The 21,806-nt window shown below is 57.6% G+C and overlaps 1 protein-coding gene across 2 annotated transcripts; it reads left to right on the top strand.

The window, feature by feature from the left end:
- Positions 1–260: 260 nt before the first annotated feature.
- NTRK1 (neurotrophic receptor tyrosine kinase 1) lies at positions 261–17,050 on the top strand (the record flags this gene model as incomplete). Of its 2 annotated transcripts, XM_084242928.1 has the most annotated exons (17): positions 261–487; positions 3,458–3,529; positions 3,809–3,880; positions 5,306–5,374; positions 5,961–6,106; positions 6,332–6,474; positions 8,628–8,760; positions 10,018–10,344; positions 10,775–10,792; positions 10,960–11,015; positions 11,276–11,378; positions 11,865–12,011; positions 12,300–12,430; positions 12,627–12,799; positions 14,875–15,115; positions 15,449–15,607; positions 16,813–17,050. In XM_084242928.1, the coding sequence occupies 17 exons, from the start codon at positions 276–278 to the stop codon at positions 16,996–16,998; spliced, it is 2,388 nt and encodes a 795-aa protein (XP_084099054.1). In that variant the 3' UTR covers positions 16,999–17,050. The 2 variants fall into 2 exon arrangements, with proteins under 2 accessions (XP_084099054.1, XP_084099055.1); XM_084242929.1 differs by lacking the exon at positions 10,775–10,792 and having other exon boundaries at positions 276–487.
- Between the last annotated feature and the right edge of the window lie 4,756 nt (positions 17,051–21,806).

Genomic DNA, 21,806 nt, shown 5'->3' with positions numbered 1-21,806 from the left:
GAGCGGCCGCCGCGTATCTCCCGGAGCTGGGGGGACAAAGCGCGGGGGAAAGACTGGTGCGGGGGCCGAGAGGGGTGCGGACAGTTGGGGTGAGGAGAGGAGGGGAGGGGCTGGAGCCGGCGGGGCGGGGCGGGGCCGGGCGGGGGCCGCAGGCTCCGCCCTTTCCTGGCGACTGGGTCTTTAACGCCGCCCGGCGCACATGTCGCGGGAGGCCCCAGCCGCTGCCTCGAGCGCACGGACGGCGGCCCGGCCCGGGCTAGGCGGGCGCCGCCGCGATGCTGCGAGGCGGACGGCGCGGCCAGGTCGGCTGGCACGGCCCAGCCACGGGGCCGGGCGGCCTGCTGGCCTGGCTGATGCTGGCATCTGCGGGGGCCGCACCCTGCCCCGAGGCTTGCTGCCCCTACGGCCCTTCTGGGCTGCGCTGCACCCGGACTGGGGCCATGGATCGCCTCTCCCACCTGCCGGGCGCCGAGAACCTGACCGAGCTGTGAGTGTCCAGCTGGCGAAGGGGCGCGGGGACCGGCGGGCTTAGCCGTGCCCCGAGGGCGCGGACTCGCCGTCGCCTCGCTGGGTCTGGAGGGGCGGCGCGGCGGGAGGCTGGTACCGCGCAGCCCTCGACTGTGCGGGCTTCCCTCTGCGGCCGCCTCACCCAGGCAGCCTCCGCACTTACTGCCTGGAAGTTGCCTAGGGTTCGGGACAATTGGAGCGCTAGCTTGTGCAGACCAAGGGGGATTCTCCGTGGATTAGGTATGAGGGCGCCCAGTCTTCTAGAAACCGCTTTCTGGAGCTTGGCTGGGAGCCTACACCCTGCCTCATGGAGGGGGTTGGTTAGCTTTGGAGACCTCCTCAGTTTGGCGTCCTTACCGACACGTCCTTTTTCCAGGGGAAACCGCCTCAGCCCCTTCCTAAAGGCCAGGCAACACCAGTTCTGCACCTGGAATTGGGAGCTGACTTTGGTGGGAGGTGACAAGGAGTCAGCTCGGTGGTTCCGCTCCCTTCTCCCATTTCCACCACCCCTTACCCCCACCGCCTCTTGATTTGGATGTAGGAAAAGAGACCCTCTCCTGGTTTCTCTCTTTCTACCCACACCTCCCTTTCCACCCTTGTCTCCCGACTTAGGGCAGGGAGTCAGGCTCTTCTGAGCAATTCTCTTCCCTTGGCGGCCCAAGGCTGGGAGGAATCGCCAGCATTCTGCAGTGTCTGACATCCTGCAGTAATTGTTACAAAACACTTAAGTACTTTTTAGCAGCTGGTGAAACCTCTGGGAAGATTCTGTAATAACTGGCCTAGAGGTGCTCAAATATCACAGGTGATACAAGAAAACACTTGAATATTCTGGTGAAGGGCAGGGCTAGCAGGACTTATAGAAAAGGGAAGGAACTACTAGAAAATCCTCCTCTGGTCCTCTGGGGCTTAGAGGGTGGACAAGGAACCCTGGCCTTATGCAGTGACGGGTTGGAAGGTATCTGAGGCAGGAGCCATCACTGTCTGGAAGTTACTTGAGCAGCCTGCAATAATTGGCACCGAGTTCGTTGGGTATCTCGCCGAACGGTAATTAACGGGAAAGTACTCAATCTCTCTCTGTGGGCCCGAGGGAGACCAGGAGGAGGGGAGACAGCCGTGTCTGGGCCTAGGTCTCAGCGTGATGGGAGGGGCATGAAAGCCAGGCTGCCACCCCCAGTGCATCCGCTCCTCCTGGGTCTTCAAACCAGGGCCCAGGCACCTGCGGATACCCTGTCAGTGCTGTCATTTCCCGGTTCCTGTCCAAGTCCCAGAGTGGGTTGAACTTGGGGGTCTGGACAGGCTGGCTAGGGTACCGAGGGCTGGCCAGGGTACTAAGAGCTAAGAAGGGTGGTGAGCTGAGATGTCCCTTTGGGCGGGGCGGCAGCCTGACCCCCTGCCTCTGACTGCACATCTCCTCCTCCTCCCTCACCCGCAGAGCTAACGAGGAGATAATGGACTCGAACAGACAGATTGATCATGAATCCAAACGAATGAGGCAGCTTTGAGTAGTTGCCTGACAGCTTGCACACACCCAGCCATTCTCACCCTCCCAGGGTCTCTACAGCTCTCAACTGGGCAGGGCTGGGGCTGGGTGGGCAGGAGAGGGGCCTACTCTCCCTCAGAGTCACCGGAGATTACTCCCTAGGCTTCACGGGACTGTCTAGTACCTGGCTGGCTGCCGGGGTCAAAGCTGGTAAAAGGGGAGGTGGTAAAGAGGGGGCACTCAGGCTGGTCCTGGTTCCCATGGGTTATGGAAGTAGAGGGGAGGGGGAGAGTTTGTGTGTGTGTGTGTGAGAGAGAGAGAGAGAGAGAGAGAGAGAAAGAGAGAGACAGTAAGACACACACACACACACACATACACTGACATATCCCTGCAGGGCAGCGGAGTTCTCTGGAAGGCTCAGCATGCCAGATCAAGAAACTGGGCAGGGCCCCAGAGGTCAGCCATCCCCAATCCTTACTTCTGTCTCCTCTCCTGATTTTGCTTTCTCTGATTCTCTGTCCTTCTCTCTCTCTCTCTCCCCTCCCCTTTCCTTATCTGTTTTACTCCTTGCCTGCCTCTCTCTCTCTGCCAGTCTCCTATCAGTTTCTCCTTCTTGGGCGGCTCTGGTTCACTCTCTATCCTTTGTTTTTCTGCCCCACTGCCCACCTCTGGTTGAGTGAGCCTTCCCGGCTCTCACTGTGTCTGTCACTCAGTCTGTGTCTCTATCCCCCTCCCACTTCCTCCTCTTAATGCCCCTCTCTCCTTCCTGGCTCCCTCCTGAGACAGGGAGGGCTTCGAGGGGTCCTTGGCTGACAGCCTCTGTGCTGCTCCTTGCTCAACTGAATGGTGTATGGGGGCGCAGGGATGCTGCGTGAGTGTGGGGGAAGGGCGGGGTCTGTGTGTGTGACAGTTTGGGTGACCGGGGATAATGGCCCCTGCGCAGGCATGTTTGGGCGCACGTGTTTGCATGACCATGGGGCTCCCTGTGTGCTGGGTGGGGCATGGCCACGAGAGCTGGGCTCTGTGGAACCAGTGTTCAGCATGAGCCCCATTGCCGAGCATGTGCAGGCACAGAGCACTGAGGTGAGGATGAACTTGTGTGTGTTTCTATGTGCGCATGAGAGACAGATGTGTTTGTGTGAGAGGGTGTGGCATGCACATGCGTGCATGTGTGTGCATGGATTGTGTGAGGGTGCATCTGTGCATGTGCCCACGCCTCTGTGTGTGGGCTTCCGTGCCTGTGTATCTGTGTGTGAGAGATGTGAGAGTGTGCAGGTGTGATGGTGTAAGGACGCATGTGTGCATGTGCATATGTGGCTGTGTGAGATGTGTTCTGTGCGTGCACACCTATGCATGTATGCAGAAATGTGTCTGTGTGATGGGGTGTACACGCATGCACATGTGCTTGTGAGGGAGAGGGGTGGGCGGGTGTAGGAACTCGAGTGTGACTCCCATACCCTCTTCCCACAGCCACATCGAGAACGAGCATTTGCAGCGTCTGGATCAGAGTGACCTGAAGGGCCTGGGGGAGCTGAGAAACCTGTGAGGGGCCAGGGATTGTGTGGGTGTGGGGCTCAGCACAGGACCTGGGGACACCAGAGGTCAGGGAGGGCTCAAGGGTGTAGGACTTGAGGGCTGAAGAGTAAGAACTGGTGGATGTCGGTTTAGGGGTCCAGGCAGCTGAGGAAGCTGTCAGGGGCATGGGGAGGGAATCCAGGGCTCAGCACAGTGGGTGGGCCGGGAGCAAGCTGGGGGCTGACATGGGCTAGGAGAGCCAAGCAGCCAAGGCCCTTGGGCTGAGCCTGCTGCACCCCTCTGCAGCACCATCGTGAAGAGCGGTCTCCGTTTCGTGGCGCCAGATGCCTTCCATTTCACTCCTCGGCTCAGTCGCTTGTGAGTGGCCGGGGCTGGGCAGGGGGGTGGGAGGACACCCAGACATGGGTGGCTAATGGGCTTGGTCCCTGGGGAGCTGTTTTCTGAAGAAGGCCCCAGGCTGGTCAGGGAAGTCGCCTCACCCATTCTCCTGGGGCTTCCCATCGTCTCCTTCAAGGGCTGTGCCCACGGACCAGCTGGAAGGGCCTTGCGCTCTCACTTCCGTGAGACTCTTCCCGGTGCCTGCCCCATTTTTCTTCCTGGGGTTCAGATACTTCCAGTCTAAAGGGAGGGACTCTTCCCTTCCAGGTGCCTGCTCCATTTTTCTTCCTGGGGTTCAGATACTTCCAGTCTAAAGGGAGGGCAGGTAGAAGCAGGGGTCCAGGTTCTGGTGGGGTTGCCATCTTCCAGCCCCTCCCTGGCTCTGGCCTTCTGAAGTCAGGAGCTCAGCTCTTCCTTCCCACCCCGGCAGGTGGAGAGGTGGGAGAGTGATGGGGCTGCCATGCTCCCACCCTTGGAGTTGTGTCCAGCGATTTAGCAATAGCAAAAAATAAAGTGATATTTCATCACTGACTGTATGGGGGCTTCAGTGAACATGTGTTCTCAGGGACAGCTGTCAATACTGATGTCAGTGAGTCTCCACAGTTGCCCCAGTGAGGGAGAGTGTCCTCCCCATCTTTCATGGATAAACGTTCCGAGAATCAGAGAGGTTAAGTTCTGGGCTGAGGTCACACAGCTGTACGTGGCAGACAGAGCCCACACCTAGCTCTGTCTGGTGACGAAGTGGGTAACCTTTCTGAACTGTGTGTGGGTGGTGCCTCTCTTACCCAGCCCCCACAAACTGTAGGACAACTCGGCAAGGAGAGAGGTCAGGGCAGGCCCCTCAGAAGCAGAGGGTGCAGGAGTGGCAGCCTGGTGCAAGGTCCAGAGCACTAGGGCTTTGAACCACTCCCTGTGTCCTGGTTGCTGACTCTGATTGTGCTCATTTCTCATCTCCACGACCTGGGGTCCCTTCCAGTCCACATTCCTTAGTGCCTGGGAGGGGAAGGAAGGAGGAGTGAGGAGGGACCTGAGGGAGTAGGCAGGCAGGGGCAAGGAAGTGTGGGAGCCTGCCCTCCTCCACCCTGGCCCTCTGTGGGAGGGGAGCGCAGATGGAGCCCCTTCCCCCAGCTGGGGCCTCAGCACTTTGCCAGCTGGGGCCAAGGGTGGGGGAGGGGGCAGCGGCTGTTCCCTGAGACCCTTCCCTGGGGTCTGGGGAGGGGGTTAAGTGGGGTTAACCCTTGTTGTCCCAGGGAGAAGAGTGGGACTCAAAGAGCCTAATCCTGCTGGTTCTGGTTGGCAGGGTGGGGAGGGGAAGCCAGCTGTCACCTTCCCGGGGCTCCTCCCTCCTGGCCTGGGTCAGAGTGAGGTCGGTCTCAGGGGGTCTGTCTGTCTCAACTCCCGTAGGAATCTCTCCTTCAATGCCCTGGAGTCTCTGTCCTGGAAAACCGTCCAGGGCCTCTCCTTACAGGAACTGTGAGTGGGGGCTTCGTGACCTAGAGGGCGCGCGCATGCACACACACGTGTGTGTGTGTGTGTGTGTGTGTGTGTTGGGGGGATGTCTCTGGGGACTGCCTGTTTGGCTATGAGCTGAGACTGGGGACCCTGTACATACCTGTAAACCCCCATAAAAACAGCGGCTGAGGGATTGCCTGTGGAGGGCAATTGCCTGTTGACCTGGGGGTGCATGGGTTCGGGGTGGAGAGGGATTCTTTGGGTCTGTGCTGAGGAGACCTACAGGCCCCCTGCCTGTGCCCAGGGGTGGGCCCCCCACATTCCCAATACACATGCCCATGGGCGAGGTGGAAAGCAGTGTACACCTGGTGGCACCTGAAGCCCCTGGACCAGGAAGCAGTGCCCTTCACATGCTTTTACCACTCCCAGAGACCTCACTTGGCTTGTCCCCTGGGGAGGCCTCTGTCTCCTATGCCTACACCCCTCTGCCTCCAGACATTCTACCCTGCTGACTGTCTTCCTCTTACTATACTACCTCTTTCTTTGTCACTCTTCACCCAACACCTGCCCCTTTCCTAAATGTGTTGGTGTCCCCCACACCTACCAGGGTCCTGTCGGGGAACCCTCTGCTCTGTTCCTGTGCCCTGCGCTGGCTGCAGCGCTGGGAGGAGGAGGGTCTGGGTGGAGTTCGAGAACAGAAGCTGCAGTGTCCTGGGCAGGGGCCCCTGGCCCTCATGGCCAACACCAGCTGTGGTAGGTGTTAGAGGTGTGAGTGACTGGGAAGGGTGCTACATGCTGGGGGAGGGGCCTGGGGAGCAAGCATTGAAGGGGTCTGGGGAACACTGGCAGGAGCTGGGAGAAACTGAAGGGTCGAGGACCAGGTTCAGGGTCCCCGAGGTGGGTGGGAGGCACACTGCACTGGGCAGGGTTTTGAGGCCACTTCTGCTCTAACACCCCTCCGGCACCCTGGGTGACCAGGCGTGCCTGTGTTGAAGGTCCGGATGTCCAATGCCTCTGTAGACATGGGGGACGACGTGTGGCTGCAGTGCCAGGTGGAGGGGCGGGGCCTGCAGCAGGCCGGCTGGATCCTGGCGGACCTGGAGGAGTCAGCCACTGTGACTGTGAGCAGCCCTCCCCCACCCCTGCTCCCCAGCAAACTGCACCCTGGCCCCACAGAGTCCAGGCCTGGCACAGGACTCAAAAACAGGAAAAGAGGGACAATGAATAGGTGAGGGGTGGATGGAGATAATGAGACCCAGGTTCACACCTTGGAGTAGCACAAAGCACACCAGCCCACCCTCGAGGGCCCCAGGCTCTGCCCCATCTTCCTGAGTTGGGAGTCCTCTGGGAATGGGATGCTAGCTGGAAGACCAGGGGTCCCATGCCCTCACATATTGGAGCCCAGAGGAACTCAACAGACCATCCCTCCTAACCCTTTTCTAGATATGGAAACTGAAGGCCAGAGAGGGGGCACAATATCTGGTAACTTGGGGGCATTCTTGGGCACCTTCTGGTCTTTTTCGAAGATTTTGGAAGCAATATCCTCTTGGGTGTGGGATGAGCATATTATTAAGGAGGCACCTGTCTGGTTCCAGCTCCCTCGCTAATTCATTCTTGGAGTGACTTTTGGAAAAAATCTCATTCTGCCTACACTTTGGTTTTCTTATCTGCCAGCTGAGGAACTGGACATGATGGCCCTCTGATGCTCTGCCTGCCTCTGGGTATTCTCTGGCCTCTATCACTGTTTTCCAGTCATGTCTTTGGGCACCTTCCCAGGCCTTGCCCTTTGTCCTCAGGCTGGCACTGGCAGCCAGGAGTAGCCCCAGCTGAATCAGGAGGGCTTGTTGACCAGGTCAGCAGGGGCTGAGAGTGAGTTGTGCCTACCCCAAATGCTCCCCACATGGATCAACACACAGCTCTGACTGCTGTGAGGAGACTGGCCAGTGGGACCAGGGAATGTGGTGTTCAGTTTGGAGGCCCGCACTTACAAGTGGGGAGTCAACCCCCAAATTGCTGTCAGTCCCTGGAACAATATTGAAGGAGAAACCACTGGAACCCTGAGCAGGGGGTTCAGGCACAGTAGAGGGACCACTGAGTGGCTTCTGCCTTCCCAGAGACCAAAGCCACCTAGAGTGAGGAATGGAAAGGGAATGAGACAGAAGCAAGATGTTGGCCATGGCCTCTATGGAGAGATGTGTTTTGGGAAATGTACATCAGTGGGTGTACATGTTTGCTACCATTTGTGTCTTCTGGAAACTTTATAGAAATGTCAAACCCTAGTGGGGAGGGGAGACTGGTTGTCCCAGGAGAGGGAAGGGGGCAGAGCAGCTGAAAGGGATCCACACCCGGGTGATCTGGAGGAAATGGGACAGACCAGAGAAGCTCAGAGCAAGGCAGGGCTTCGCAGAGTTTGTATGAGAGAAGGAAGAGTTCTTCTGGAATCCTTGAAGTCACACATTCCAATAGAAGCCCAGAAAACGTCTCCTCTGGCCTTTATTCAAGGGATACCATGTTTGCAAAATCTCCAGATAAATGAGATTTGCCCACAACTTCAATTATTTTCATGCAAATAGCTTTCTCAAATGTCAAAAAATCAGTTTATTTACCTCTTCTGCTTACAAAACAAGAAAACTATGGTTCAGCAAGAATATGATTGCCTTATGGTTACATAACTTCTTAGGAAGAGAATCTGAACCTGATTCAATCTTTCAGTGATGATTCAGAATCAGTCACTTTGTCTCGGAAACTGCTCCCTGTCTTCATCTGTCACCGGAGGCCAGATGTTGCATCTAACTGCTGCTCTGTTATCGGCTCATCTCTTTGTTCCTGTCTTTCTTGGGTTGAGACTAAGTTTGTTAGAATGGCATGTGAAAGAAAGAGGAGGGATGAGGACTTGGTTCTCCATGAGTTGTGTGTGAATTTGGTACTTGGGATTCACGACCCCTATTTAGCTGCTTAGAGAGCTGGTTTTGTTTTGGGGTATTTTGTGCCTATTTTGGGGTTATTGGTTATGTTCTAGATTTTCTGGATCATGAAGTAGGTGGTTGAGGAGCCAGTCCCCAAACAAGCTTGAAAGGAGCCGTTCTCTGCTCTATCCTCTTCTGTGCTCTTTACTTACCTTCCTCTCCCCGCCCTCCTGGGAGTCAGAGGAACTTTTTTTTCTACCTGGAGTCAGAGGGACTCTCCAAAGACATCATCAGCCCTACCTAGTCCCTGCCTCCAGCCCCAAGGCAGTGGAAGCTCTTCCTGATTTTCACTTCTCTTCTGACTGCAGCAATCTGGGGACCTGCCGTCCTTGGGGCTGACCCTGGCCAACGTCACCAGTGATCTCAATAGGAAGAATGTGACATGCTGGGCTGAGAACGATGTGGGCCGGGCTGAAGTCTCTGTCCAGGTCAACGTCTCCTGTGAGTCCCAGTGGCTGACCCCGCAGCCACCCCCTCCCTTCCCTGAAGAGAGGGTGGGGAGGGGGTAGGGAGCTCTGGAGGAAAGGAGTGGGCCCCGGGTCTCCACAGCTGCTCCCTCCCAGCTGTTTCCAGATTCCCATGAAAACCTGATCCTTTGGGGGGAGTCCTGGGGGCTTCTTGAGGCCCCAAGGAGATGGATTTCTTTTTGGCCCTTGTCCAAGTGTTCTACCTGAGGCCCTGGGCACCAGCTGCTCTTCTGTCCTCTGCTCCGTCCACTTCGTTTCACTCCCCCAGCACTGTTGTCCTCTTGGTTTTACAAGAAGCTCCCCACCTGAGTTCCTCTGTAGGCTCGCCATCCAGTTTCTCTAGACCTGCTAACAAATTATATCATATCTCCTGCTTTACGTCATTTCCCTTTTGTTGTGAAATAGGACATACATAGATATCCGCAGACAACATAGACACTTTGAACAATACTTGTTCTTACCAGTCCTTCAGGAAAGTGCCTCCTCCTCTCCCCATCGGGAAGCCTGTTCTTCTCTTCCCCTTCCTGACTTTTGTGCCAATCATTCCTTTGATTTTAAAAATAATCTTCCATGCGTATCTGTCCGGATCGATATTTCTCCTCTGGTCTCACCTGTTCTTGCACATTATATCGATGGAATCACGCTGCAGGTGTTATTTTGTGTAGTTTCTTTCGCTCTCCATTGTATTTGTGAGACTGGTGGGTGTTAATGGGGAGGCTGTGGCTGATACAAGTATGCTGCACGGTCTAGTGTGTGCTGGCTGGGCCTTCGGTATTGACTGTGTATGTTTACATATGTGTATATTTCAATTGTTGAGGAGCTTTTGTTTCTTTTTTTCAGGTTAGATCTATTTCAAATTCATCTAACCAGTTTTTGGCTGTATATTTTTTGCCTATTTGATGCTTAGGCCCCCTTCCTCATTCTCTTAAGTTGAATCCCACTTTATTTTTCTAGTTCCCTTATCCAATAGACTTCATGTTTCATTTTCACAAGCTGGTACCCTACTTCTCTGGATTGTTACAGATTTACTTCAGATCCACCCTGGACATTCCTTATGCCTCTACACTTTATAACTTGCTGCCTGATGTATGTCTCTCCTCGTGAATTATTTTGGGCCTGCTGTCCAGTTTATCTTAAACCCCCATCTGGCTCTACCCCCACTACTTGTCAGGTGGGAGCAGGGGGCCCGCCAGCTGTCTCCTTACTCCTCTCCGTTGTCTCTGGCCCACAGTCCCAGCCAGTGTGCAGCTGCACGACGCAGTGGAGCTGCACCACTGGTGCATCCCCTTCTCGGTGGACGGGCAACCTGCGCCCTCCCTGCGCTGGCTCTTCAATGGCTCTGTGCTCAACGAGACCGGCTTCATCTTCACTGAGTTCCTGGAGCCCTTGGCCAATGAGACTGTGCGGCACGGCTGCCTGCGCCTCAACCAGCCTACCCACGTCAACAACGGCAACTACACGCTGCTGGCCGCCAATCCCTCTGGCCAGGCCTCGGCATCCATCATGGTTGCCTTCATGGACAACCCTTTTGAGTTCAACCCAGAGGACCCCATTCCCGGTACGAGGGCCACCCTGAACCCTGCCTCCACTCCCTGGACTTCACCTGGGGACAGAGCCAGGTGTCCAGGGAGGCCTGGTTCACTACTGCTGTGATCCTGCCCCCCCCCCAGAAGTTGGAATGCCTTGGACAAAAAGGAGCCTGGAGTTCTGGTGTCCAGCTCTGTGCTGGCCTCCTGCCCCCGCCTCTCCCAAGCCCCTGGAGTCCTAGCCCCCGAGCTCTTCCATTCACTTGAGCTGGCTGGAGAGAGCCAGGCCACTGGGGCATCCATGCCCTGCTGGAAAAGGGCCATGTGCATTTCTCCCTTGAGTTCCAGCAGCCCCAACCTCCCCATTCCACCCCATCCCATGAAGGGATGAGTCCCGGAGGGGAAGGGGACTCCCTGCTCTCCTCCCCATCTGACTGCTTTCTCTCCTCCCTCCTGCTGCAGTCTCCTTCTCACCAGTGGGTGAGTACCCCAGGCTGGAGGGCAGATTCTGTCTGGTCCCTGGAACGATGCGGGGGCAGAGGGTATACTTGGCCTGTCCCCCGAGGGGTGAACAGGGAACAGGGTGGGGAGTTGCTGGGGAGACTTTGTGTGCCAAGGCCTACCCTTCCTGCCCTGTGTCTCCGCAGACACTAACAGCACGACCGGAGACCCAGTGGAGAAGAAGGATGAAACACCTTTTGGGGTGAGCTTGGGAAGCAGAAGCCCATGCAGGCTTGGGGTTTCCATGGCCAGCCTCAGCCCCATCTGCATGTCACCCTGGTCAGAGCACGGCAATCACCACAGACTGGCCTGAGTCTGCCGGCCATCCTCCCAGCCATGGTCCAGGCCAGTGGGGAGGTGCCAGGACTTGGGGGCTTGGCTCTGGGTTTCCTCTGCAGGATGCAGAAAGTTTGCTCTCGGGGAGCGCTGAGAAAGCAGAGCTCTAACCACTCCCACCCCCAGGTCTCAGTGGCTGTGGGCCTGGCTGTCTTTGCCTGCCTCTTCCTTTCTATGCTGTTCCTTGTGCTCAACAAATGCGGACGGAGGAACAAGTTTGGGATCAACCGTGAGTGGGGGCCACAGAGAGGCTTTCTGTCAGACTGCCCTACTGGCTTATGTCCTACTGACTCTTCTGGCTGTGTGCTCTGGGTGGGGTCTGTGCACACATGGGGCTACTGGAGGGTGCGTTTGGGGTTTTCTAGCCCCCTGGCTGTGGGACGTGTGAGTGTGAGCGTGGCAGGCTGGTGCAGGGGTAGTTCCAGAGGCGGCAGCTGCTAATTGGTGGCTGGACTGTAGTCAAACACTAAGTGGGTCTGGGAGGTCTAAGCTGGGGGGGGGGGGCAATGGGGGAGTTCTTTGGTGGCCCTGGGGGCCTGGGGTTGGAGAGAAGCCAGACAGAGAAAGGCCGCAGTGCCTCCCCTTCCCCCTGCCCTACTCTCGTGTCTCCATTCCTCCCCTGCACATTACCAGCGGGGTCACCTGGCATCTGCAGCCTGGCAAGGGCCAGAGTATGCCTGGGCCATGACCCTCCGTGTGGCTCTTTGCTCCCCAGGCCCTGCTGTGCTAGCTCCGGAAGATGGACTGGCCATGTCCCTGCATTTCATGACACTGGGTGGCAGCTCCTTGTCCCCCACTGAGGGCAAAGGCTCTGGACTCCAAGGCCACATCATTGAGAACCCACAGTACTTCAGCGATGCCTGTGAGGGGCCCTGCAGGGTCTGGGGGAGGGTGGATCTGTGCATGCGTGCATGTGTGTGCATAGAAGCCCCTGTGCCTTTGCCTCTGCCCAGGCTGAGCTGTCCTTCCCATGACAGCCCTCCCCTTCCCACTCCATGGCGTGGAGCTCGGTGAAGGAGCTCCATTTCAGCCCCCATTCACTCCCCGGGCCAGCACCTGTGGACAGCACACAGCCCTACCAGGCAGCCCTGTTCTTGCCCTACCCCACCCTTCCACGACGGGCCTGTCTGAGCCTGCAAGTCCTCTCCAGGTGTCCATCACATCAAGCGCCAAGACATCGTGCTCAAGTGGGAGCTGGGCGAGGGCGCCTTTGGGAAGGTCTTCCTTGCCGAGTGCCACAACCTGCTGCCTGAGCAGGACAAGATGCTGGTGGCCGTCAAGGTGAGACCCTGGCCACGAGGCCCTGCAGGTCTGGACTCTACTTCCCAGGATCTTATCAACCCAGGACAGGGTGGTCAGATGGGGGAATGGGTCCAGGAGCCTCATGGCTCCAGCATGGGGTCGGGCAGGCCACTGCATGGAGGGGTGTGGACGGTTGGGCTGGCCGCATTCGGTCCTGTCCCCTCCCGCTATCCAGGCGCTGAAGGAGGTGTCGGAGAGCGCACGGCAGGACTTCCAGCGCGAGGCCCAGCTGCTGACCGTGCTGCAGCACCAGCACATCGTGCGCTTCTTTGGTGTCTGCACCGAGGGCCGCCCTCTGCTCATGGTCTTCGAGTACATGAGGCATGGCGACCTCAACCGCTTCCTCCGGTACAGTGCCGCCCCGTGCTGCTCCTTGGCCTGAGCCCCGTCGTCGTCCCTTCCTTTCAGGCACACCCCTGTTTGTCTGTTGAACTCAGGGGGCTGGGGGGACACCAAGGAGCAGGAAGGCACCATTCCTGTTCCCAGGGGCTCGGAGGAGCCAGATGTGTGAGTATGGGGATGGTCTGGGCGAAGGACAGAGTGACTATAGTCAGGGAGGTCACACTAGCAGGAGTCGGGCTCAAACTTGAGGATGGTGGGCTCCGTCCGCAGAGTGTGTGCAGTTGTGTGTGGTGTGCGGAAGAAGGCAGTCTGGAGAACCCCAACCAGCGCTTACCAGGTACCTTCTGGCTCCACGTTGCAGACTTCACAGCTCATCCTTAGAGGCCAGCTGTGCTTCAGCATATAGAGCTGTATTGTTTTAAAACATCATGGTCATTTATATGTGATGAAAGTTAATTAAAGAAAATCATATTTTCGGTTTGGGACAGAGCAACTCTGATATTACTTATTTGTCCTGATAATTTTAGTAACTTCATGAAATGTGCCCATTTCACAGAGATCTGGAGAGGTTAAGTGACTCACCCAAGGGTGGTAGTTAAAAGCTCGGGGTGGGGGGGGGCGGTGGTGACCGAGGCGGAGCCCTGTTCTCACCCGGGCTCTGATGGTCACATGATCCCTTGTGCATCCTCCTCCTGGGAGCTCCACCCCCTGCAAGGATGGAGCAGTGAGGCAGGACAGGGCTGGAGTTTGGAATTAGCTGTGACTTACTAGATGAGCCTTCTTTGCCAAGTCGCTTTCCTCTCTGACCTCAGTTTCCCCACCAGGAAGAGGCAATAGGACCTGTGGCTCTGGGTGAGAAAGTAGCTGGTGGTTGTCTAGTTGATGGTAATGATTTGGCCCCACATCACTATGGGAGTGGTGGGTTGTTCCTGCAGTTAGGCTGGGAATTCAGCTGAGAGGGGCCTGGGCTCTGAGCTCATCCTCTGGGGAGGAACCCTGCAGGGGGTACAGCAGGAAGGGGCCATACCTGATGCTGAGGGTGGGTTAGATTGGCTAGAGGAGCCCCTTGCTCATCAGACACAGGGTGGGCTTGGTGCTGGGGAGCGGGGCGCAGGCCATCTGGGCTCAGGCTGTGGCAGAGCAGCTCTAAATGCTTGATGAGGGGTGAGCACAGGAGGAATCAAAGAAGGAAACTGTGAGTCTGGAAGACTTCCCCTAGGGTTGCTTCTCCCCCTGCACCTCTGTACTCATGGTCCCTCTGCCTGGGTCTCCCTTACGTCACCTGCCCCTGTCCCTGCTGCTGTCAAATGGCTTACCTCTTCCTCAGGGCTTCAGTCTCCATTTAGACGTCTCTTCCTCCAGGAGAGCTTCCCCTGCTTCTTCCCTCCCGACCTGGACTGCCCTGCTGTGACCCACATCTGTACCCTACTCTCCCCTTTAACTCTGGCACATTGAGATATTTAGCATATACTTGGAAAAAAGTTTTTCTTCCAAAAGTATCCATTTTTGAGTGGATGAGGAGAGAGTTGGCCAGTAGGAAAGGGCAGTACTGACAAGCCAGTGGCTCAGGCAGAGGTTCAGAGGACTCTGGTGAATAGAAATGAGTGATCAGGGGCTTAAATGGAGTGACGGCTGTGGGGAGGGGGATGGCATCGGGAAACCTCTAGAATCAAGGTGTGGATATTGAGGCAAAGGTGAGATAGGAATCAAAGTCTCTGAGATTTCGGACTCAGAGCGTGGGTGCGGGGAGGGATGTCTGCGGGAGGGGGTGCTTAGGGGTGATGCTGAGCTCAGCTTGGCGAAAGGGCTGAGTCGAAGGTGTCCATGGGTAAGAAATGTGGGGGCCAATGGGCAGCTGCATGCTGGTGTTGGAGTTCAGGGGGGCTGTCTATGGAAAGTGTGGGTCCTGGTGGAAGCCCTGGAGATGGGGACATCTGGAGATTGGGGGGACGAGTCTCTCAATCCCAGTTCCCACCACACTGTTCTTTCCTTCCCCCATCCTCCCTCCGCCCCTTCTACCCTGGCTCTCTGACTCCTCTTCCTCAGTCTTCTTGGGGTTTCCCTCCTTTCACTCTTTCCAGGTCCCACGGGCCTGATGCCAAGCTGCTGGCTGTCGGGGAGGATGTGGCCCCAGGACCCCTGGGCCTGGGACAGTTGCTGGCTGTGGCCAGCCAGGTGGCCGCCGGGATGGTGTACCTGGCCAGTCTGCACTTCGTGCATCGGGACCTGGCCACGCGCAACTGTCTGGTGGGGCAGGGGCTGGTGGTGAAGATCGGGGATTTCGGCATGAGCAGGGACATCTACAGCACCGACTACTACCGCGTAAGGGCTTCTCCCCGCCCCCCGCCCCCGCTCATCCAAACTGTAAACGCCCGGCATCCGGAGACCCCCCAGCGAACCCCTCCCGCCTCTTCCTCGGCAGTGTGGGTCTGCGGCTCCGGCTCAGGTTTTAACTCCCCCCTTAGTGCAGGAGGGTCTGTCTCCTCTGTCCGGGACAGAAACGGCCCCATCGGTTTTTCCCTCTTAGCCCTGGCGAGGAGAGCCACGTTTATTTATTATTAATGATGGGGCTGGGCGGGGGAGGGGGGCGGCTCCGGGAGGGGCTGTCTGGGCGGGCGCCCCCTGGAGGTGACGCGGCGCCCCCGCCGCCTGCAGGTGGGAGGCCGCACGATGCTGCCCATCCGCTGGATGCCGCCCGAGAGCATCCTCTACCGCAAGTTCACCACCGAGAGCGACGTGTGGAGCTTCGGCGTGGTGCTCTGGGAGATCTTCACCTACGGCAAGCAGCCCTGGTACCAGCTCTCCAACACCGAGGTCGGCCTCTCGCGTGGGCCAGGGAACTCGGCCCTCCTCCTGCCTCATTCCACCACCAGCTCAGGCGCCCACCCAGCATCCTGCCAATTCTGCGCTCCCTGCACCGCAGCCCTGTTCTTTGCTTGCATTGCTCCCCTCTCCTATTGTTGCTTCCATCTACTGCCCGAAGCCCAGGCCCTGGGCGAACCTCAAAGCACTTTGTAATGGAGCCCAGGCCCCTGTCCCGAGCTGCATTTTATAGACCTAGTAGGCATTATCGGGGTGGAATGGAGAGGCAGGGGAAGAGCACAGGTCAAGAAGGCCTGGCACTGCAGCAGGAAGGCTGGAGGTTAGACTGTGGGAAGGACAGCCCTGCCCCTCCCCCTGCCCTCCTGGCTGGACACACCAGAGCCGGAGCCCCAGGTGTTCTGTCTCCCAGAGCAGCTCCCCGCACCCCCTCCTTGGCTCGCAGCTGTCAGTTTCCATTTCTCCTCCTAATGCAGTCTGTTCCCTGGAGGCTGGTGGGGTGGGGGAGAGGGTTATAGATTTTAATTTTCTCAAGCACTGAAGAGAAGGAATGGAATTAGTGCCGCCCATAACCCAAGTCCTCTAAGGGGGAGGGGGGGAGGAAAGGGGGACGCGCTCCAGCTCTGCTTCAACCATCTCCCTACCACCATCTCTCCTTCTTCGGATCCCTCAGCTGTTCTGCAGGCCTTCCTGGAGTCTAACCCTCTTGTTCCTGCTGCAGTTCCTTTTCAGAGGAGTTAGGTTCCCAAAGAGTGGTACCTACCCCCAGAAGAGGAAAGGAAGTGGGCTTGCCCTCTACCTGAAAACACACATCAGCCCTTTAGCCAAGCCTTAACCCGCAGCCCTGCTCTGTGTTCTTTCTGCCTCTGGACTGAGAGGTGGAGGACCCTTCCCCTCCTCCCTCCCGCCTTCCAAACTAAGCTGATGGATTTAGCAAGTGCTTGGCCACGCCCCTTTCTCAACCCACCTGGCCTGTCTTCTGAGGGCCTGATTTCAGCCCTACTCCCAGCCCCACCTTCCCAGAGTCTAGCCTGCTCAGTGTCAGAGAGGAAAGAAATCTCGGGGCTCACTGCATCCTTTTAGATTATTCCTCCCCTAGAAGTCCAGACAAGTGTGACTGCTGGGGAGGCAGTGCTGGGGCTGGCCGTCCGCCTGCTCGCAGCCCACTGTGCTCTCCTTTCTCTTCCTCCACGGCCCAGGCGATCGAGTGCATCACACAGGGACGGGAGCTGGAGCGGCCGCGGGCCTGTCCCCCGGAGGTCTACACCATTATGCGGGGTTGCTGGCAGCGGGAACCTCAGCAGCGCCACAGCATCAAGGATGTGCATGCCCGGCTGCAAGCCCTGGCCCAGGCGCCTCCCGTCTACCTGGACATCCTGGGCTAAGGCCCACCAGGGGCTACAGCTGGGTGGCCAGAATCCTGGAGCCCACCCTGAGGAACCCTATAGCTCCCAGCAGCCCTGGGGTAATCTCAAAGCATCTAACTCCCTCAGCATGCAGGAGGGGACAGGTGGAAGCTGGGAGTGGAGGACGTGCCTGCTTCTCCAGGCAGAGTTCCGTCATAGTAATTATATTTATTATCCCTTGGCTGTGTCCCTTGCTGGTTTTTGGGATGACGTCGTTCCGGGAGGGAGGTGTTGGGACTCAGGTTGGGGGGCTCTCTGGCATCCTGCCCATCCCTGGCTACCCTCAGCCACCTTCCCCCACTCCATGCAGCTGTCACCTCCACCTGTGGCTCAATTCCAGTCCTGTGGCCAGCACGTTCACCTGGTGCTGGGCAGCCCCTGGCCCAGCTTCCCAGGCCTTCGGGCGCTAATGGCCTACCTCTCTAGTTCATGCTCAGGAAGGCTGGTGCTGCTGCAGGGGGAGGGAGGAGGTTAGGTGTTGGGGAACAGGATGACAGCATTGGTGGGGTGAGTCTTCTTTGTACAGGTGAGCCCAGAACAGCAAGCACACAGTGGAAAAATGGATGAGAGTGAGAGGTAGCAGGGCCAGGGACAGGGAGGGCAGGAGAAGGAACAGGGTGGGGGAATGAGAGCCCCTGCTCCGCCACCTCTGTCACCTTGGCTTTACATGCTTTGAGATCTGCACTCTGGGACCAGGCAAGGTGGCTCTTTCCTAGGGACAGGAAAGAGCCTGAGGGAAGAGGTAGGGTCTCCCTTCCCCTTTGTCCCTTAGAACACTACTGGCCTCACTGAGTGGCTAGAGGCTTCTATCAGCAGAAGCTGGGGAAGGTCCTCTGTCCCCATCCTATCAGGGGACCTGAGCCCTGCCCCCACCTTCCTCCCAGGCTAGGGAGGAGCAGTCCTCCCGCTACCAGCCCCATCACTTCCAATCACCTACCCACCTCCTGCAATAGCGCACACTCCATGGCTCCTCAGGGCTAATCTTGTGGCTGTCTCATGTCCCTGGGTGTCCGGCTCCCCCCGCCACAGTGATTCAATCTGGGCTTATCACCCTTAGGCCTTGCCCGGTGGTGTCTGCCTCTTGTCCAGGCTGGTTAGTGCTAATGGAGGTCTGACCCAGGGCTGCAGGCTGATTGATGTGTGTGTGTGTGTGTGTGGGGGTGTTTGGTCCCTGAGGGCCAAATTCATAGGCCCTCCTTTCCTGCCCCAGAATGGGTGGGCCTGAGCTGCAGCACCCATGTAAGGGAGGGCGTAAAGCAGGCAGATCATCAGAGTGTGTTGGGGGTGGCAGGGAGACAGGGCTTGGGGATAAGATCCAGCAGGCGAGCCCAGGGTCAGATGCAGAGAGAGACCATGTAGAGGTGCCTGCCCTACAGACCTGCAGGGGGAGAGGGACAGAGGAGACAGAGGCAAGCAGATAGGTCAGATGGACACAGGTGAAGAGGCAGGGCAGAGGAGTGCAGAATTAGACACAGGTGGGGCAACAGGCAAATTAGACAATGTCCTGGAGAACAGCATGGCGTCCTGAGGGGTTTTCTATCTCACCTGCACCTCCGCCTCCTCTCCTCTGAGTCTGTCTTCAGGACTAAGGGGAGTGGGCACCTCCAGTGTCAGAGACTGGGTAGAGGCATGGGGCCTGAGATGTGGCCCACACTGGGCACGTTAGGGCTGTCATCAAGGAGGCAGGAGGGAGGCCAGGTAGCGGCAGGGACCTGCCAGAGCACATGGAGCATTTCCAAGGTCAAGAGCATCGGAGCATCAGAGGCTCTTAAAACCACAGTGGAAGTATTGCTGGAAAAGCTGAGCAGGTGATGTGAGGGGTTCTGGGAACGAGGTTTGGACAGGGAAGGGAAAATTCCGGGCGAGCATGGGAAAGGGAACCAGATAGCTTTCATCGATCTGGGGACAGGAGCTGAGGCTGAGCACTCTGGCCCCTTCAGGCAATCTGCGGCCTTTACCTTAGTGGTGAGGAGGGGGCTCACACTTTTGTTGTTGGTGTCACAGCTTAAGAGCCTCCACTCTCCACTTCACTGATGGACATGCAGACGAGCTCTCCCTGCATGGTCCAGGCACACAGGTGCAAACGTGCACAAGTACAGCCCCCAGCACTCAGCTGTTAGATTCCACTGTGAGGAGTGATGCCCCCTCCCCGTTAATTAGCTCCTGGCTGTGCCCAGTCCATTGCTGCCCCCCACACACCAGGGGCTGAGCACCAGCAGAGGTGGCACCTTCAGCAGCATGGGGCGCTGAAGACCCATTGGGGAGCTGGGACAGAGACAGCAAACTGAGACTGTGGGGCTCAGCCATCTAGGTCCCCCAGAACTGGCGTAGGCCCTTCTCTCCACCTGGTAAGAACACCTGGTATTGGGGAAAGGACTGCAGAAGCCTCTGCCAGCTCCTCGGCACAGGCTCTGGAGAGGGACTGGTGTTACAGCAGCCAGGGGGGCTTCCCGTGAGCCCAGAGCATGGGGATATAGGCTCTCGGAGGAACCCAAGGGTCCAAGGCGGCTCCGACCCCAGCCAGCCTCTGGCTCCTTCCTGCCCTGCTCCCTCTGGGGCTGGATTCCCGACAGGAGCTCAGAGCTCTGTTCAGGTTTCCAGGAACAGTGCGGGGGAACACTGGGACCGCCTGGGTAGAAATTGTCCTATTCTCCCCACCCCTCCCACCTCAGACCCTAAGCTGAAGAGAGACCCTAGAGAGGATTCCAGACTCCTGAGGCCCTGTACTCTCTACATACCAGGTGGGGGGAGCCCGGCTTACCAAATCCTTAAAGTGGTCTTGGACAGGCTGCCCAGTGAGGGAGGGCGTGACAGCCCCTGGAGGAGCCAGGACCTAGGAATTTGGCCTTTGGGTCTCCTGCCAGGCTGAGTCACCAGTAGCCCATCCCCAAGGGAGAGTGAGGCTGTGCTGAGCATGGCCCCTCCCAGACTCTGCCCCCGCCCCCTCCTCAGCCCTGCCGACTCCAGCACTAAGATGGAAAGTTTGAGCAGCTTGGCTCTGGGGCAATGGAGAGCAGAGAGATCTGGAGCCAGTAGAGACAGAGATGGCTCCCATATCTCCCAGCTGCAGGAGGAGCCCACAGCGAGGCAAAGAGGGACCTGGAGACAGAGCAGCCCAAAGCGGTGTAGAGGAACAGGGACATGCACGCCTGGCATTGAGAGAAGGGCAGGGAGCCAAGAGGCAGGACAGAGCCCAAGGTCCACAGAACGACTTGTTTTCTGGAAGCCCTGGCCCTAATGCAGCCCTGCAGCCCTGCGGCCAAGAGGCTTCCCAGCCCACCTCGCACTGCATCTAGCTCCTTCTTCTTCCAGGGCTGGATGTCTCGGTGGTTACGCTTCTAGACTCTGAAGCCAGAGTGCCTGGTCTGCCACTTACCAGCTCTGTGATGTTGGGCCAATCCCTCAACCTTTCTGTGCCTTAGTGTTGTCATCCACAAAGGGGGGAATGAGAGCACTTAGCTCACAGGGGTGTTAGGTTTAAACAAGTCTCATGTGTAAAGATCTTCCAACAAGATGCGGCCTCTGGTGGGGGCCAGGAATATGTTTGCTGTTTCTATTACACTTCCCCTCTTTGCTCTACCTAGGCTGAATACCCTGAGTATCTAGGTCGTGATCCTGGTCTTTGGGGGGTGAGGCAGGACAGACTGATGTGGGTGCTACAAGGAGAGTAGGGCCAGATCCCCCCTCCACTGTCCACCTTCATCTCCAATCTCCTGGCTCTGATTTTTTGCAATGGGAAGAGACCTTGGAGATCACCTCCTCTGAGCAGCCCTCAGGGGTAAGGTGAGGGCCTTGGCATCCCTGAAGAGTGTTTCTGAGGTCACAAATCTTCACAACCTGTGAATCAGGTCCCTGAAGGTACCCCTCCGGCAAACATGCTTCAAGGCTTTCTATCCCTCATCCTGTGGCTTCCCCTGCCTGAGGGTTGGGAAGTCCCTCTTGCGCTCTACCCTCATGCTTCCCACCTGGATGAGAAGGGGTTACTCAGCCTCAGGCCCGCCCACTGCAGGTCCCAGTTGCCTGGGGCCTGTGGTCAGAGCTAATGTGGTTGGGAGTTGGAGGACAAGGGGGGATAAAGTTATTAGTGCTTCATCTTTGAGGGGTATCGATTGTTGGGCCTCCAGGCTCGCTTGGTCTTATAACAGGGCTCACGGGGGTGGTAGAAGGGGTTGGGGAAATCTCAGAGCCGCCACCCCATATCCTGAGTGGACTGCTCGGAGGAGAGCGCAACTGAGCTACAGAGATTCAAGATTGGGGGGTGGGGTGGGGTGTGTGTGTGTGTGTGTGTGCAGAAGGTGGGGTCCCACCTCCTTAGGTTCATATTCATGCAGCCAACCCCAACCTCTGGTCATGGATGCAAAGCCTCCTCCACTAAAGTGTGGCTGTTGTGACACTTCACCTGCCCTTCTCCACAGTCATCCACGCACCTTTTTTTGGTTGTTGCTCTTTCAAATTGTAGTCATTTACCCATGTTTCACCCGTGTGCATTTGAAGGGAATGTTCAGGCGTCATTCTGTGTGGGGCGGGTGGTGCCCAACGGGTCTGGCTCTGTGTGGCAGGACGGCCCTGAGCGAAGGTCAGGGTGACTTGCTCCCTGCAGGGCCCTGTTCGGGGCCCAGAAGCAGAAGGGGCCCAGAAGCAGAAGGCGTCAGCGGGGAGGGACTCGGAGACCTGGCTGCCCATCTCTATGGGGAGCTCCTGACTGAGGTTTCTTCCTTCCTGACTGACTCTAGGAATGCGGAGAGGGCACAGTCCAAGGGGTGAGAGCCTCAGAGAGGGAGATGGGG

Source organism: Talpa europaea, assembly GCF_964194135.1.
Source record: "Talpa europaea genome assembly, chromosome: 9".
Lineage (NCBI taxonomy): Eukaryota > Metazoa > Chordata > Mammalia > Eulipotyphla > Talpidae > Talpa > Talpa europaea.
The sequence above is the reverse complement of the archived record's forward strand: the minus strand, read 5'-3'. Positions and strand labels throughout refer to the sequence as shown.